The 15786-nt window shown below is 55.2% G+C and overlaps 1 protein-coding gene and 1 long non-coding RNA gene across 2 annotated transcripts in view; one reads left to right on the top strand and one right to left on the bottom strand.

The window, feature by feature from the left end:
* LOC138730648 (uncharacterized) overlaps positions 1–15786 on the bottom strand; it is a 256765-nt gene that overhangs the window by 77559 nt on the left and 163420 nt on the right. The gene's annotated exons all lie outside the window — the stretch shown is intronic.
* SMIM29 (small integral membrane protein 29) lies at positions 8498–15702 on the top strand. The gene is made up of 4 exons (XM_069876241.1): positions 8498–8559; positions 8697–8850; positions 8938–8959; positions 15600–15702. Exons 2-4 carry the CDS (start codon positions 8736–8738, stop codon positions 15700–15702), a joined length of 240 nt encoding a protein of 79 aa, XP_069732342.1. The 5' UTR covers positions 8498–8559; positions 8697–8735.

Genomic DNA, 15786 nt, shown 5'->3' with positions numbered 1-15786 from the left:
GCGTGTCCCAGCAGTGGAAGCGGTTTTATCCAAAATGGAGTTAAATTGGTTTGGGACCGACAATCAAACTACCTTTATTAGTGACAGAGCGGTTGTTCGGAGGACAGCACGTGCTCTGGGTTCACAGAGCACGCTCGTGCCTGTGTGATCAAACTGCTTAGGGCTGCTCTCATGACCAACCGCTAAAGCCCTGTAGGATTAGACCCAGACTTCCAGCATTGCTAAAACTGGTGCTATACTGACCTAGTGGTGGAGATAGTGGGATTCTTACCTCAAACGATGTAGTGTCTAGCCTGACCCCTTCAATTGAGCATTACTGTGTGTCATGTCGCAGCTTCCTTTTGAAGAATAATGTTTGTAGTTCAGCTTTCAGCAGAGCTTTGATCTTCCCTGGCACTGGAGTTTTTGTAGGTGGAACAGAGGAATACCAGTGCTTCATTTCTCCATGCAGCAAGTTTGCACCTAATCCATCAAGTCTCTCTCAAGCTGCAGGTTTCAGATGCTTTTCTTGATTCCCTGAAATCCTGTTCGGGATAAACGCCAGGCGTGTTGATCTGTGCAGCCTCCAGCTCGGAAGGGCTGCTTTTACCTTTTGGGCATGCCCTGAACCCCAGGGTCTCATGAGAATCTTCCAGTGTCCCCTGCAACTTTTTAGGGGTAGAGTTATTCTGCTAATTAGATTACTTTCCTCCTTGCCACTTTCCATACATGGTATAGGTAAGGACACCTCACTGGATATATCGAGGAGCAAGTCTGTGCTGTGAGGAGGAGTGAGGAAGTTGTTGGCCCTTGAAACACTGGAGTTATGGGTGTTGAATGCTGCTAAACAGAGCTGAAGTCATAGACCGGTGTTACTGATGAACCCTATTAGCTGGTAACTAATTAAAACCAAATAGAAAGGATAAAATTTTGGGCTTTAGTGGCAAGTTTTAAGCTGCTGCGTGGAGCACACGGGGAGAGTGAGCTTGGCTTGATAAAGTCCGGCTATTCCTCCCCTGTGCCGTGCTCGTGCTCTGTACGTTGAGAGGGCAGAAATGCTTGGGTTGGTTCCTGGTAGCAAATCTATGATTTATCTGTACGTTAAGCTGTAGGGAGCTGTTAGATTTACAGGGAAAGGGAGCCCAGCCGGGGCTCTCTGCGGATAACAATCCTTGCTGAGCTTTGCCATGGGCTGGTGGCATGGCCAGGTGCTCTCGCTGTGTCTTTTATTTCATCTTTCTTCAGTTCTGGGGTGGTGGCTCCTTCTTGGGTTGGTTTGGTTTGAGCTTGGTAAGGCAGGAGCGTTCTCCCACACCATCCTGTGAGGTGCCAAAGCTTCACGCTGCTGGCAGAGCCTCCCTGGGGGGAGGGATTGCAATTCAGAGCCCCCCACCCATGGGTGGCTGCACCCAGCAACCGGCTGGGTCTGCTCCTGTGGTTTCCAAAGGCGAGAGCTCTGCTTTGGGGCTGAAAAGAAACATCAAGCATTCCCATCAGCTTTTGTGCACTTCCCAGTTTTCTGTTGGGCAAGAAGTCAGCTGAATTCAGCAGGACCAGGAATGTGCCTTAAAGCAAACTAACTTCAAAATTAAAAGGGATCCCAAACGCTGGTGTTGCATTTCCCCTTGTGCAGACACAAAGTGCTCCCTGGCTGACGATGTGGGCAGGGAATGTCAGGAATCCTCAATCCCCTTCCCAGAACCTCTGCCTGAGCGTTTCCATGCAGAAAACGCACTCACCATTTTACAATGTGCTGACTGCTCCAGAAGAGCAAAATAGTGGAAGCTGCACAGATCAAACGTTTGTCTTTCCCAGTTACAAGTTTAGGTTTTCTTGCTCATTTTCAGAAATGCTGCATTATATAAAAAAATGGGATGTTTGTGCTTTTCCAACAGCCAGCCGCTGTATTTATACCTATGCAGGGTTTCCAGTGAGAGGAAACTGGGATGACCCAAGAGGTTTGTGAAAGGTAGGAGCGAATATTTAACTTGCCCGGAGGAGAAGCTACCGATTCTGGGGAGAGGATTGAAACCTGCCAGTCCCTTTAGCCAAACCAAGGAATGATGTTGTTGCAGATGCTTGTTGGCGTGAAGAGCTCTTACTTTATAAAGGTACCCAAGAACTTCGTATTATCTAATTCATGTAATTCACCAGCTGTTCTTCTCTTGCTTTGGAAGGGCTGGGTTTTCCCTCTTGGCTCTGTTCTTGCTCAACAAGACAGCATCATCTAGTGGCTACACCACAGCCTGGTGATGCAGGTCGCCTTGCTCCTGATGTATTCTCCCGTCCTGTCTCAGTGTTGGAGGCTACAACACACACATAGAAATAGTTTCCTTGTTCTTCTCAGTGCTGGAATGAATTCCATACGGTTGGAGCGGACTCCTGGCTCTGGTGTGTGGAGATACACGTAGTGTTTTACTGGATATAGGGTCATGGGGTCCGTACATAACAGAGAGAGGTGTAGATTGGTGACAAAGAACACTTAACTGGATTGAAGATGTATTTAGGAGATTTATAAAGTCTCTTTTTGGTGCTAGTTGATAGAGTTTTTTTTCTTTTTTTTTTTTTTCATGGGAAAGCGAGAATTTTGAAGTTGTACTTGAGAAATAGGCTCTAGAATTGCCTCCAGTTAATCTTGGGATGTCCAAGAGTGTTTGCTGAGCTTCCTGTGTGTCCTATTTATTAAATCAGAAGATATGGAACGACCACTTAGTGTTTCCTGACCTCTCTGTCCCCGAGACTCCCTGGCAGCTGCACTGTGCTGGGCTAACAGGGTCCTGGACCCTGTCGGAGCGTGTACCCAGCGACAGGATAAAGAACCAGGGAGCATCACTGGATGTCAGTGAGCAGATCTGCCTTGGGCTCTTCCATTCCTTATCCAACCACGATACCTCCGAGATCAAAGCTGCAGGGCTTTGTCTCTTCTCTTCGTGTCTGAGCTGGTGCGTTCGAACTCAAGGGTAAGGCTGTGATACCGATCCAGGTTCCAACCTCTCCTACCAGCATGAACAGTCCCTGTAGGAAAAATAGGGTTTGAACCTTGCTGAAACTTTTCAGAGTCAATGGAATCCAAGCTTGAGGAGGGGCTGAAGGCAGCAGCCGATACGGCCAGGGGTTCCTGCTCCTGCGTGACCGTTGGGGTCAGCCGGGATGACTCCAGGGAGGCTCCTGTGCTGATGGGATGGAAACATCTGTGAATTTTGGAGGAGGAAAAACTGACCTAGGGAACAAACCTGCTCATTTATTGGAAGTAGAAGAAGCCTGAGATTCTCAGTGCTTTTTCAATGTAAGTTAAATACTCAGTTCTCTGTGGATTCAAGATGGTTTTGGACTTGTAATTCCCATCATCTGTTTTGGTTTACTTTCTGGCTGCAGGCTTCTGTTCCTCACTCCAGTGCTTTGTGTTTCTAATCTTCTGGTAAAGTTAACATGGGTTTTTTATGATGTATTAAGTCAAAATGGTTTGCAAAACCACTTTACAACTGCAAGGGCACTTTGGAAATCTAGCATTTCAGCTGATGCTTTTTCTTACTGCCTCCTCGGACTCGTTCTTACTTACACCACCTCAATCCAGTGTTAAATGCATTTGGTAGAAAACATATTTTGTTTTATTTGAGGGTCAGATCTGAGCTTGAGCCATAAATAAATGCCCTCTTGCTCTGACTGAGTCCTGGGCTGCGGGTATAGCATGAGGTACAGAATTCTTTGCATCCATAATGTTTCCAGAAGGACCAGAGGGCTCGCTATCCACTTGGCTCCGGTGTCGCTCCGAATCTCATCCCTCTTCTGCAATGAGTCTGGGGTGATTGAGCCAGATATTGAGGTTTCTGCAGTGAGTCTGGGGTGCTTTGAGGCAGATATCGAGGTTGCACTGATGTGCAATCTGGTTCCTTGCTCAAGCTGTTTCCTCTGTGTGCAAGAGGGAGATCATCATTGTCTTTATAAGAGAAAATAATAATAATAATCAATCCGTGGATGCAAGTTTGACAAGAGTGTAGGCTATAATCTAGTGCCAACCAATAAACACGCCAGTATTTCACACACAGCTCTGCTTCTTGTGTGGTCTCTCTCTTCTTAGAAACTGTCACCTCTGGGCTGGACAGGCGCACACTCTCCTGGGTGGAAAACTGGTTGGCTGGAGGGCCCAGAGAGTGGTGGGAAATGGTGTGAAATCCAGCTGGAGGCCAGTGACAAGTGGTGTCCCCAGGGCTCAGTGCTGGGTCCAGCCCTGTTCAATGTCTTTATCAATGACCTGGATGAAGGCATCGAGGACACCCTGAGCAAGTTTGGGGACAACACTAAGCTGGGTGGAAGCGTGGATCTGCTGGAGGGTCGGGAGGCTCCAAAGGGATCTGAACAGGCTGGATCCATGGGCTGAGACCAATGGGATGAGGTTTAACAAGGCCAAATGCCGGGTCCTGCACTTGGGGCACAACAACCCTGAGCAGCTCCAGACTAGGAGAAGTCTGGCTGGAAACTGCCTGGAGGAGAAGGACCTGGGGGTGTTGGTTGACAGCGACTGAACATGAGCCAGCAGGGGCCCAGGGGGCCACGAAGGCCAATGGCATCTTGGCTTGGATCAGACACGGCGTGACCAGCAGGTCCAGGGAGGTTCTTCTCCCTCTGGACTCGGCACAGGGGAGACCAAACCTCGAATCCTGTGTTCAGTTGTGGGCCCCTCACCACAAGAAGGATGTTGAGGCTCTGGAGCGAGTCCAGAGAAGAGCAACAAAGCTGGGGAGGGGGCTGGAGAACAGGCCTGATGAGGAACGGCTGAGAGAGCTGGGGGTGTTTAGCCTGGAGAAGAGGAGGCTGAGGGGAGACCTCATTGCTCTCTCCAGCTACCTGAAAGGAGGTTGTGGAGAGGAGGGAGCTGGGCTCTTCTCCCAAGGGACAGGGGACAGGACGAGAGGGAATGGCCTCAAGCTCCACCAGGGGAGGGTCAGGCTGGACATTAGGAAAAAATTCTTCACAGAAAGGGTCATTGGGCAGTGGCAGAGGCTGCCCAGGGAGGGGGTTGAGTCCCCTTCCCTGGAGGGGTTTAAGGGACGGGTGGACGAGGTGCTGAGTGACATGGGTTAGTGATTGATGGGAATGGTTGGACTCAATGATCCGGTGGGTCTTTTTCAGCCTGGTGATTCTATGATGCTATGATTCTTCCTGGTGCTGTTGCCCATGTATGTGAACATGGGGATTGGTGATAAAGTCACAGCTGCAGCACGGAGCCGAGGGGGAAATTAATCTTTGCTGACGGTGGAGTTCATGCCTTCGTGGGCGATGGTGCGGCAGAGCCAGAGCGAGCTGTGCCCCCGCGGGGTGGGTTCCCAGGTTTCCTACCCCCATACCGGTATTTCTGGCCGGGTGAGCAGCCGGAGGGATGTGCTGGCTGGAAATCCGGCCACTTGCCCTTAGCTGCTTAAACAGGAGCTTAGCGGCTCAGCAAACTGTCCCCAGTTATCTGCTGGGGTCGAGCGGCTCACAGGAGGTGGGGATATCTCTCAGGGTGGTTTTGGAGTAGAAATACCTTGTGTTGCTATTCCAGCTCTCATCATTTGCCAAAAATTTGCCTCCCTTGGCTGTTCTCCATCCCATCCCAGTGACGAGGATGCCCCATCCCCAGGACCAGTGGTGATGCTCAGCCCCCCAGCATCCGTACCCCACCCCGGGCTGAGAAATGATGAGGTTTCCCCAGAGATGAGCAGCCCTTGTGCAGCCTCAGCCTCAACTTTTTCGCTATTTGGATTCTTTGGGCTGCAGTGGATGGGGAAAAACATTCACTTGGGATTTGGGAGTGCTGCAAGGGCTGAGGGGTGGCTGTGACCCCCCAGCCTGCTCCCACACACCCTGTGTCCCCAGCATCCACACACTCCTCTGGCCGGGCTGTGCTGGCCACGCACTCCAGCTCTCTCCAAGGATCTTTCCTAGAAATTACTGGATTTATTTTTAGCGGAGGCTGGGAGGGGACGGGCAGCAGCGGGAGGTGGAGGAGCAGGATGCCCATCCGTGTGGTGCCATCGCCTCGGCTCCCACCCCAGAAGTGGGTCACGGGGTCCAGCCCCACGGTGCTTTTTCCCCGTTGCGAGTGGTGCTGGTGGATCTTGGCCCCTTTGGGCATGAAGGAGTTGGGGTGTGAGGGGAGCTGCTGCTGCTGCTCGCGCAGGGGTGATGCCTCCCCAGACCTCTCTTGCTGGTGCTGAACCCCAAGATCTGACCCTCTCTATCCTACCAGAGCCCTGGATCCTGCAGCTAGAGGGGCGCTGGGATGGAGATGCTGCTCCTCTGGCTCTGTGAAGGATTGGGGGGGACTGAGGCTGTGGCTGGTTCAGTGAGAAGATTTTGGGATGGAGACGCTGCTCCTCTGGCTTCGCGTGGGAACGTTGTGGGATGAGGCTGTGGCTGGTTCAGTGCAAGCGTTTGGGGATGGAGATGCTGCTCCTCTGGCTTCATGAAGGAATGTGGGGCCTGTGGCTGTTTCAGTGAGAGGATGTTGAGATGGAGATGCTGCTCCTCTGGCTCTGTGAAGGAATTCGGAGGGCTGAGGCTGGTTCAGCAAGAGGGTTTTGGGATGGAGATGCTGCTCCTCTGGCTCTGTGTGGGAATGTTGAGGGATGAGTCTGTGGCTGGTTCGGTGCAAGTGTTTGGGGATAGAGATGCTGCTCCTCTGGCTCCGTGAAGGAATGTGGGGTCTCTGACTGGTTCAGTGAGAGGGTTTTGGGATGGAGATGCTGCTCCTCTGGCTCCGTGAAGGAATCTCGGGGGGCTGCGGCTGGTTCAGTGAGAGGATATTGGGATGCAGATGCTGCTCCTCTGGCTCCATGAAGGAATTTGGGGGGAGCTGAGGCTGTGGCTGGTTCAGCCAGATGGGTGCTGCGATCGTAGAATTGCTTGGTTAGAAAAGACCTTTGAGATCATTGAGTCCAACCATACCTGTCCACTACTAGGTCACGTCTCTGAGCACCTCCTGCCTTTTAAACCCCTCCAGGGATGGGGATTTAACCACTGCCCTGGGCTGTGTGGGGCAGGGAGGGTCACCAGGGAAATCAGGAACCCTGGGAACAGTGGGGTCAGCAGGGATTTGTCCCAAATGAGTGGGGTTTTTTTTTGATAAAACTCATATTTAGATAAAAAGCGGATCGAGGTCTTCCACGAGAGGATGCTGTGATCAATGAGGCTGGGCAGGGGGTCGGGCAGGAGGAGGACTTGCCGCACAGGTTCATCTTGGGGACTGCAGAGCAGGAGCTGCTTTTCCCTGATGCTGCCTTCCTGCTGTCGCAGGATGCTCTGCGGCGGCACAGAGCCCCATCCCACCAGCAGCCTGGACTCCGGGGGCCATGTCCCCCCAGCACTACCAGCGCTGGGTTCCCCTTGTCCACCTCGTTTCACTCAATTATTAGGGTTTTTTTTAGCTATCGGGAAGCAAAATGGGGTTCCTCGCCCCCGCTGTCCCCCTGCTCCTGCTTGACCCACTTAGCGGGGCCATCTGGTCCCCGCACGGGCAAAGCGGATTAGCCCTGCGGCTGGGATCAGGGCTGGGATGCTGCCACCACCCCGGGGCTCCAGCGTGGGTGACACCGCGGGTGACACCGTGGGTCCTGCCCGAGCAGCCCCAGCATGAGCTCCCAGCCAGGGACCAACCAGACCCTGTGCCCCAGCCTCCCCTGGGCACCGTGGGTCCATCGTCCCGCCCTGAGCCAACACCACTGTCCCTCTGTCCGCTCATCCTTCTCTGCGTCCATCCCTCTGTCCATCCATCTGTCTGCCCCTCCACCTGACTAATGGTGCAGGGATGCGACTACCCACCCTGGTGAGCATCCATCCGTCCATCCATCCTTCTGTCTGTCCACCCACAGTCCTCCTGTCCATCCATCCACCATTCTGTCTGTCTACCTGTCCTTCCATCCGTCCGTCCGTCCATCCATCCATCCATCCATCCATTCTTCTGTCTGTCCACCCATAGTCCTCCTGTCCATCCATCCACCCTTCTGTCTGTCTACCTGTCCTTCCATCTGTCCATGCATCCATCTGTCAGTCCTTGTGTCTGTCTGTCCATCATCCTTTTGTCCGTCCGTCCGTCCGTCCATCCATCCATCCATCCATCCATCCATCCTTCCACCAGTCCATCCTTCCACCTGCCTACCCGCCCATCCACCTGTCCATCCACCTGTCCATCCCTCCACCTGTTCATCTGCCCTTCTGTCCATCTGTCCATCCCTCTGGCCTTCTCTCTGTCCGCCTCCGCCCCCACCCCTCTTTCTTCACCCACAACTGCACCTGCACACTCCCCGTGCTCTCTCCCTCCTTTTTCTCTTTTCCCTTTCTCCCACCTTTCCCCTCGTGTTCATTTTTTCCGATTTTCCCTGCTTTTCTCCCCACTTTCCCTCCCCTCCCCTCCCACTGGCCTGGCTTGGCCCATCTTTCCCACCTCACCCCATACTCCTCCTCTTCGTGTATTCAAAGCCCCCCCAGCCCCAGCTCTGCAGGGTGGCTGCCCCAGCCCAAAGTGGGGGTTGCTGCGCTCTGGGTACCCCTCTGCTGCATCCTGGGGGTTCCCACCTCCCAAGGAGCATCCTCCTGCCTGGGGTGTGTGTACCAGCCCCCCCATTCCATTTCCTGCCCTGCCTCAGTGGTTATTACCAGGGTGATGGGTTATTACCTAGGTAGTTGGTTATTACTGGTGTGGTGTGTTATTTACCAGGGAGGTTGTTGGTTTACAGCAGGGCTGGACACCCGTGTCCCCCTGCGGAGAGGAGCCAGCCATGAGCAACACCACGGCCCCCACGGCCCCGGGCACGGCGGGCAACTTGCTGGTGTGCCTCGTCCTCGAACCCTTCCTCCTTGTCACCCTCCTCGGTGCTGCCCTGGCCATGATGAGTGGGTGAACCGAGTCTCGGGGGGCTCAAAACACCATCCTGAGCCCCCCCACACGCTCACAGCATCCCCTGCTCTCCTTGCAGATGATGTACATCCACAAGAAGCGGAGGTGAGCGAGGGGATGCACGGTGGGTTTGGGGAGGAGTAGGGGACTGGTCGCTGCTCAGCCCCCATCTTGCTGCCAGGTTGGACCGCCTGCTGCACCGCCTGCTGTCCAGCTACACCTACGACTCAGCCGAGGAGGAGCTGCTGATGGAGGGTGATGTCTAGGTGGGTGAGCTGCTGCGCGTCGCGGCTGAGAGTTTGGGTTTGGGGAAGGGGGTTCAGCTTTGGGGCCCGGAGTTCAATTTCAGAATGACAGAATCGCTAGGTTGGAGAAAAGCCACTGGATCAGAGTTCAACCATTCCCATCAGTCACTGAACCATGTCCCTCAGGGGAAGGGTCTTTGGTTTTTGGGGATGGGAATTTGGTTTCAGGCATGGGAGTCGGGTTTTGGGGACTGGAGTCTGGTTTCAGGAGCGGGGCAGTTGTGTTTTGGGGTCAGGAGTTTGGTTTCAGGGATGGAACACCCCTGTTTTTGCTTGAAGAAGCCTCCCAGCCGCTTTGAATGCACTGAGGACGGCCGGGGCTGGCACCCTGGCACCGGAGCAGCCGGGCTCCGGGGCTTTGCAGGGCAGGATGCGGCACAGATCTGGAGCAAATAAACCTTGTTTCTCTGCATTCGAGCAAGAGCCTTTCTGGAGCAAATAAACCTTGTTTCTCTGCATTCGAGCAAGAGCCTTTCTGGAGCAAATAAACCTTGTTTCTCTGCATTCGAGCAAGAGCCTTTCTGGAGCAAATAAACCTTGTTTCTCTGCATTCGAGCAAGAGCCTTCCGTGTCAGGCAGGGAGGGTTTCCAGCGAGCGCTGCCGCACCATGGAGCATCCCAATGTCGAGGGGTTCGGCACCGCGTGTCCCTTGGCACCATCCTGGCTTGGTTTGTTAATAAAAAGGCACCGAGGATGGGAATGCGAGGTGGGCATCACGGTTTTGCGTTTCATATTGTAAGCCTAAAGATTTTATTCTCTTCATTGCGAGGCTTTTAGAGCTTGAGGTCATTGACCAGCCAGTGGATATTCTCCACCCCGAGGTGCGGGATGAATGCACCGAAGCGTTAGGTGAGGGGGCGATGTCCTCGGGTTGTGCAAAAAGCCTTAAGTCGTGGGGGAAAGTCGTACAGGCCCTGCAGGAGGCCACGCAGGAGCAGGAGACCTGGAGGGCGGCAAGGGACTGTTTGCCGGCCACCCCGGGATTGGGGGTCGGGGTGGCCACGCGGACTCTGCACCCCCCACGTGGTGATGATCATGCCGAGTCTAAATGTTTGTGAGAGGGTGATAGGTCCCCTCAGTCCCCAAACCCCGACTCGCTCGCGGAGGGGCAGAAACGAGCGGAATCCTTCTGGGGGGGTTGGCCGAGGAGGCCAGGGGCGCCGCTGGAAAAGCGGAGCCCGAGGAAATCTCGGGGAGAGCGGCACCTCCTGAGCCCCAAGATGGCGCCGGGCGGGAAAGGGAAAGGCGGGGCGGGAATGTTCCCGGCGGGAACAGGGAGGAAGCGCGGGAACTGAACAGCGCGCGAGTGGGAAGGGGAGGAGAACGTGAGAGAGAAGGGCGGGGGGCGAGGGGCGGAGAGCCAGTCAGCGTCCGTCTGCTCCGAGCGGCAGGCGGGGCGAGCCGGGGGGAGGGAGCGGCCCCTCCGCAAGGGAAGGGGCGGGGCTGGGGCCCAACAAAAGGAGCTCGGGGCCCGGAGGTGACCGGTCAGTCGAGTAACGGCTGAGGCTGAGGCGGTGGTTGGGGCGGGTGGGTCACAAGCGACTCCAGCTCAGAGGAGGAGGGAGTGGGGGTGGGTAGAGTTAAAAGCCGAAATATCCCCACTCGAATTAAAGAAAAGCCGAGAGGGAGACGAATCCCTCTCACGGATTGGAGGAGAATAAAGCCAGCGTGTGCCGACTGGGCCCCATGGGCCACGCTGGCGTTCCCGGCCCGGGTGACGGACGGGACAGAGGGGCCACTCGCCAATAAACCCTCAGGACGTACAAGCAATTGTTAAAGCCGTTGCGGATAAAGGGCATTTTGCCAAGGAATGCAGATCTAAAACTCAGGGAAACGAGAGGGGGAGAGGGCACCTGGGCCGCGCACGGCCCTCTCCCACTTGGGACACCAGGCGGCCCAACTTGCCAACCCCGAATGGGGCGAAGCGCTCCCGAACCTGCTGCCCCCCCGAGAAGCAACCAACTTTATGGCTCAACCAGCGGTCCAGTCAAACCTGCCCTTATCTCAGGGACAGCAAGGACCACCCTCTGGGGGCGAGACCCTAGGGTGGCCCTGGCAGTGAAGTGTGATAACCCGCCAGTGGTGTGGGGGACTTGTTCCCTTTATAATACCTTAAATGGCACCACCATTAGTGTCCCCTTTTTGATCGATACCGGAGCAGACATTACAGTTATTCCCAAGACGAGTTGGCCCCCACGTTGGAAATTGGAAGACGCCCCTATGGTGGGTGGAGTTGGGGGATTAACCCGAGCTCGGAAGAGCGCTCAACCGATAGCAATAACACTTCACACTGAAAAGGGGCCGGAGAAAACTATTACCCTCTTCCCATATGTTGTGTCGGGAGTCCCACCCCTGCTGGGAAGGGACGCTCTATCCCCATTAGAAGCCAGAGTGACAAATTTACCATAAGGGCCACTGCCGTGTACCCACTTCCACCAATTAAACTGAAGTGGAAATCGTCCGACCCAGTGTGGGTCGAGCAGTGGCCCCTGTCGAAGCCTCGAATGGATGCTCTTCTTGAGCTAATTGACCGTGAACTACAACGAGGTCATATAGAGCCTTCCACTAGCCCATGGAACACCCCAGTTTTCGTAATACCCAAACGAACCGGCGAGGGGTTTCGTCTCCTCCATGACCTGCGTGAAGTAAACAAGAAAATTCAACCAATGGGTCCTGTCCAAACGCTGTTGCCCATGAACTCTATGATACCGGAAGGACAACCTTGTGCTGTCCTTGATATTAAGGACTGTTTTTTCTCAATACCTCTACATGAGGCAGATAAGGAGCAGTTTGCTTTTTCTGTCGTGTTCCCAAATAGCCAACGCCCCAATTTGTGCTTTCAGTGGAAAGTGCTGCCTCAGGGAATGATCAACTCGCCTACTATTTGCCAAATTACAGTGGATCGGGCGTTGGCACCGGTTCGGCGCAGCGACCCGACCACGACAATCATTCAATACATGGACGATATTCTGATCGCTGCGCCGTCAGAAAGTCAGGTGGACCAGCTAGTGTCGACAGTCTCAGAAACTCTAAAAATAAACGGGTTCGAAATTGCGAGCGCGAAAATTAAAAGAGGGCCATGTGTCAGTTTTTTGGGAGTGGGGATCACAAGTTCTTATGTGACCCCCCCCAAATAAAAATCTGTCGACGCATCAAAACGCTCCATGATATGCAACAGCTAGTGGGGTCTTTGCAATGGCTCCGTAATATTGTCCTGATCCCTCCTGAAACCATGGCCCTTCTGCATGATCTTCTAAAAGGAAAGCACCCATGGGAGCAAAAAACACTGAAGACGGAAGCAATGAACTCTCTCGACTTCATCAAACAACAGGTATCGTCAAGCAAGCTCGCCAGATGGAACCCGAATTTACCACTTGACCTGTATGTACATTTCACGGAAGGAGGGGGAGTAGGGGCACTAGCCCAGGGCCCCCCTGAAAAAGCTCAACCTATACAATGGATAGTCCTAGGAAAACCGTCACGTGCATTCTCTCCAGGAATCGAGTGGCTTGGTAACCTCATCATGAAAGGCAGAAAACTCGCCCTAAGACACCTAGGCATCGAACCCGCCAGGATACACCTACCCTTCCGCAAACAGCTCCCAACGCAATCGGTAGCGATGTCAGAGTATCTGGCCATAGCCCTTGTCGGATTCGGCGGAGAAGTCCGGTATGCTACAAAGCCCCCCTGGACTCAAATGCTGGCAATTGTCAACATCGACCTCCCACGGAAAATCATGGACCGACCCCAACAAGGACCAACGATCTTCACAGACGCATCCTCAGCGACCTCAAGTGCAGCAGCAGTATGGCAATCGGAAGGAGAATGGCACTGCATTAGAATGACCGATCGTGTGCTTTCAGTCCAGCAGCTAGAAGCGACGGCCGTAGTAGTAGCGTGCGGACTGTTCCCAATGGAACACCTCAACATAGTGACTGACTCGATGTTCGTGGCCAGGCTTTGCTTAGCCATGTTGGGGCCTGGCGTGTCAACATCCACAGCAGCTTTAATGCCATTCCATTTCCTGCCCTCCATCAATTTTCCTCACCCCTACCAGGGTGATGGGTTATTGCCTGGGTAGTTGGTTATTACTGGTGTGGTGTGTTATTTACCAGGGAGGTTGTTGGTTTATAGCAGGGCTGGACACCCGTGTCCCCCTGCGGAGAGGAGCCAGCCATGAGCAACACCACGGCCCCCACGGCCCCGGGCACGGCGGGCAACTTGCTGGTGTGGCTCATCCTCGAGCCCTTCCTCCTTGTCACCCTCCTTGGTGCCACCCTGGCCATGATGAGTGGGTGAACTGAGTCTCGGGGGGCTCAAAACACCATCCTGAGCCCCCCCACACGCTCACAGCATCCCCTGCTCTCCTTGCAGATGATGTACATCCATCATCAATGGATGATGTACATCAGATGATGTACATCCATCATCAATGGATGATGTACATCAGATGATGTACATCCATCATCAATGGATGTACATCAATGGGGGGCTTGGGGGGGGAAATGGGGGAATGAGGCAGTGGGATGCGTGAGGGGGAATGGGGAGCGTGAGGGGTAGTGAGGAAATGGAATACATGGGGGGCAATGGGGGAATGGGATGCATGGGGGGGTACGGGGGGGTATGGGGCAGCATGGTGGGCAATGAGGGGCACGGGGGGCAGTGGGGGAATGGGCATATGGGGGAATGAGGCAGCGTGAGGGGCAATTGGGGTTTGGGGGGCAATGGGGCAGCACGGGGGAAGTGGGGGTGATGGAGAATGAGGGGTGTGGGGTGCATATAGGGGGAATGGGAGGTACTGGGGGGCAATGGGGGTACTGGGGGTGATGAGGGAAATGGGGGGATAGGGACACATGGCAGTGGGGGCACGAGAGGCAGCGGTGGGCAGCGAGGGGGATGGGGTAGCGGAGGGGAACAGGTGAAAAGTGGGGGGCAAGAGCAGTCGGGGCACATGGAGGACGGGGGGTGCAATGGGAGTGAATATGAGGATGTGGTGGGGAGGCAGGGGGTGCACGGGATGCAGCAGGGGTGCAGCATGCACAGGTGGGATGGGGGTGGAGGCAGCAGCGGGGGCAGCTGGAATTAGGGAGCAGGTTGCCACTGGCCTGGCTTGGCCCATCTTTCCCACCTCACCCCATACCTCCTCTTCATGTATTCAAAGCCCCCCCAGCCCCAGCTCTGCAGGGTGGCTGCCCCAGCCCAAAGTGGGGGTTGCTGCGCTCTGGGTACCCCTCTGCTGCATCCTGGGGGTTCCCACCTCCCAAAGAGTATCCTCCTGGCTGGGGTGTGTGTACCAGCCCCCCCATTCCATTTCCTGCCCTGCCTCAGTGGCTATTACCAGGGTGATGGGTTATTGCCTGGGTAGTTGGTTATTACTGGCATGGTGTGTTATTTACCAGGGAGGTTGTTGGTTTATAGCAGGGCTGGACACCCGTGTCTCCCTGCGGAGAGGAGCCAGCCATGAGGAACACCACGGCCCCCATGGCCCCCGGCACGGCGGGCAACTTGCTGGTGTGGCTCATCCTCGAACCCTTCCTCCTTGTCACCCTCCTTGGTGCCGCCCTGGCCATGATGAGTGGGTGAACCGAGTCTCGGGGGGCTCAAAACACCATCCTGAGCCCCCCCACACGCTCACAGCATCCCCTGCTCTCCTTGCAGATGACGTACATCCATCATCAATGGATGTACATCAATGGGGGGCTTGGGGGGGGAAATGGGGGAATGAGGCAGTGGGATGCGTGAGGGGGAATGGGGAGCGTGAGGGGTAGTGGGGAAATGGAATACATGGGGGCAATGGGGGAATGGGATGTATGGGGGGGTACGGGGGGGTATGGGGCAGCATGGGGGGCAATGAGGGGCACGGGGGGCAGTGGGGGAATGGGGGGCATATGGGGGAATGGGGCAGCGTGAGGGGCAATTGGGGTTTGGGGGGCAATGGGGCAGCACGGGGGAAGTGGGGGTGATGGAGAATGAGGGGTGTGGGGTGCATATAGAGGGAATGGGAGGTACTGGGGGGCAATGGGGGTACTGGGGGTGATGAGGGAAATGGGGGGATAGGGACACATGGCAGTGGGGGCACGAGAGGCAGTGGTGGGCAGCGAGGGGGATGGGGTAGCTGTCCCCCTGCGGAGAGGAGCCAGCCATGAGGAACACCACGGCCCCCACGGCCCTGGGCACGGCGGGCAACTTGCTGGTGTGGCTCATCCTCGAACCCTTCCTCCTTGTCACCCTCCTTGGTGCCGCCCTGGCCATGATGAGTGGGTGAACCGAGTCTCGGGGGGGCTCAAAACACCATCCTGAGCCCCCCACATGCTCACAGCATCCCCTGCTCTCCTTGCAGATGATGTACATCCACAAGAAGCGGAGGTGAGCGAGGGGATGCACGGTGGGTTTGGGGAGTAGGGGACCGGTCACTGCTCAGCCCCCATCCTGCTGCCAGGTTTGACCGCCTGCGGCACCTCCTGCTATCCAGGTACATCTGTGACCCAGCCGAGGAGCTGGAGGATTGTGAGGAGGAGCTGCTGGCGGAGACGGTTTTCTAGGTGGGTGAGCTGCTGCGTGTCGGGGCTGAGAGTTTGGGTTTTGGGAAAGGGGTTCAGGTTTGGGGCCCAGAGTTCAGTTTCAGA

Source organism: Phaenicophaeus curvirostris, chromosome 24 (genome assembly GCF_032191515.1).
Source record: "Phaenicophaeus curvirostris isolate KB17595 chromosome 24, BPBGC_Pcur_1.0, whole genome shotgun sequence".
NCBI lineage: Eukaryota > Metazoa > Chordata > Aves > Cuculiformes > Cuculidae > Phaenicophaeus > Phaenicophaeus curvirostris.
This window is presented reverse-complemented; position numbering and strand designations above follow the sequence as displayed.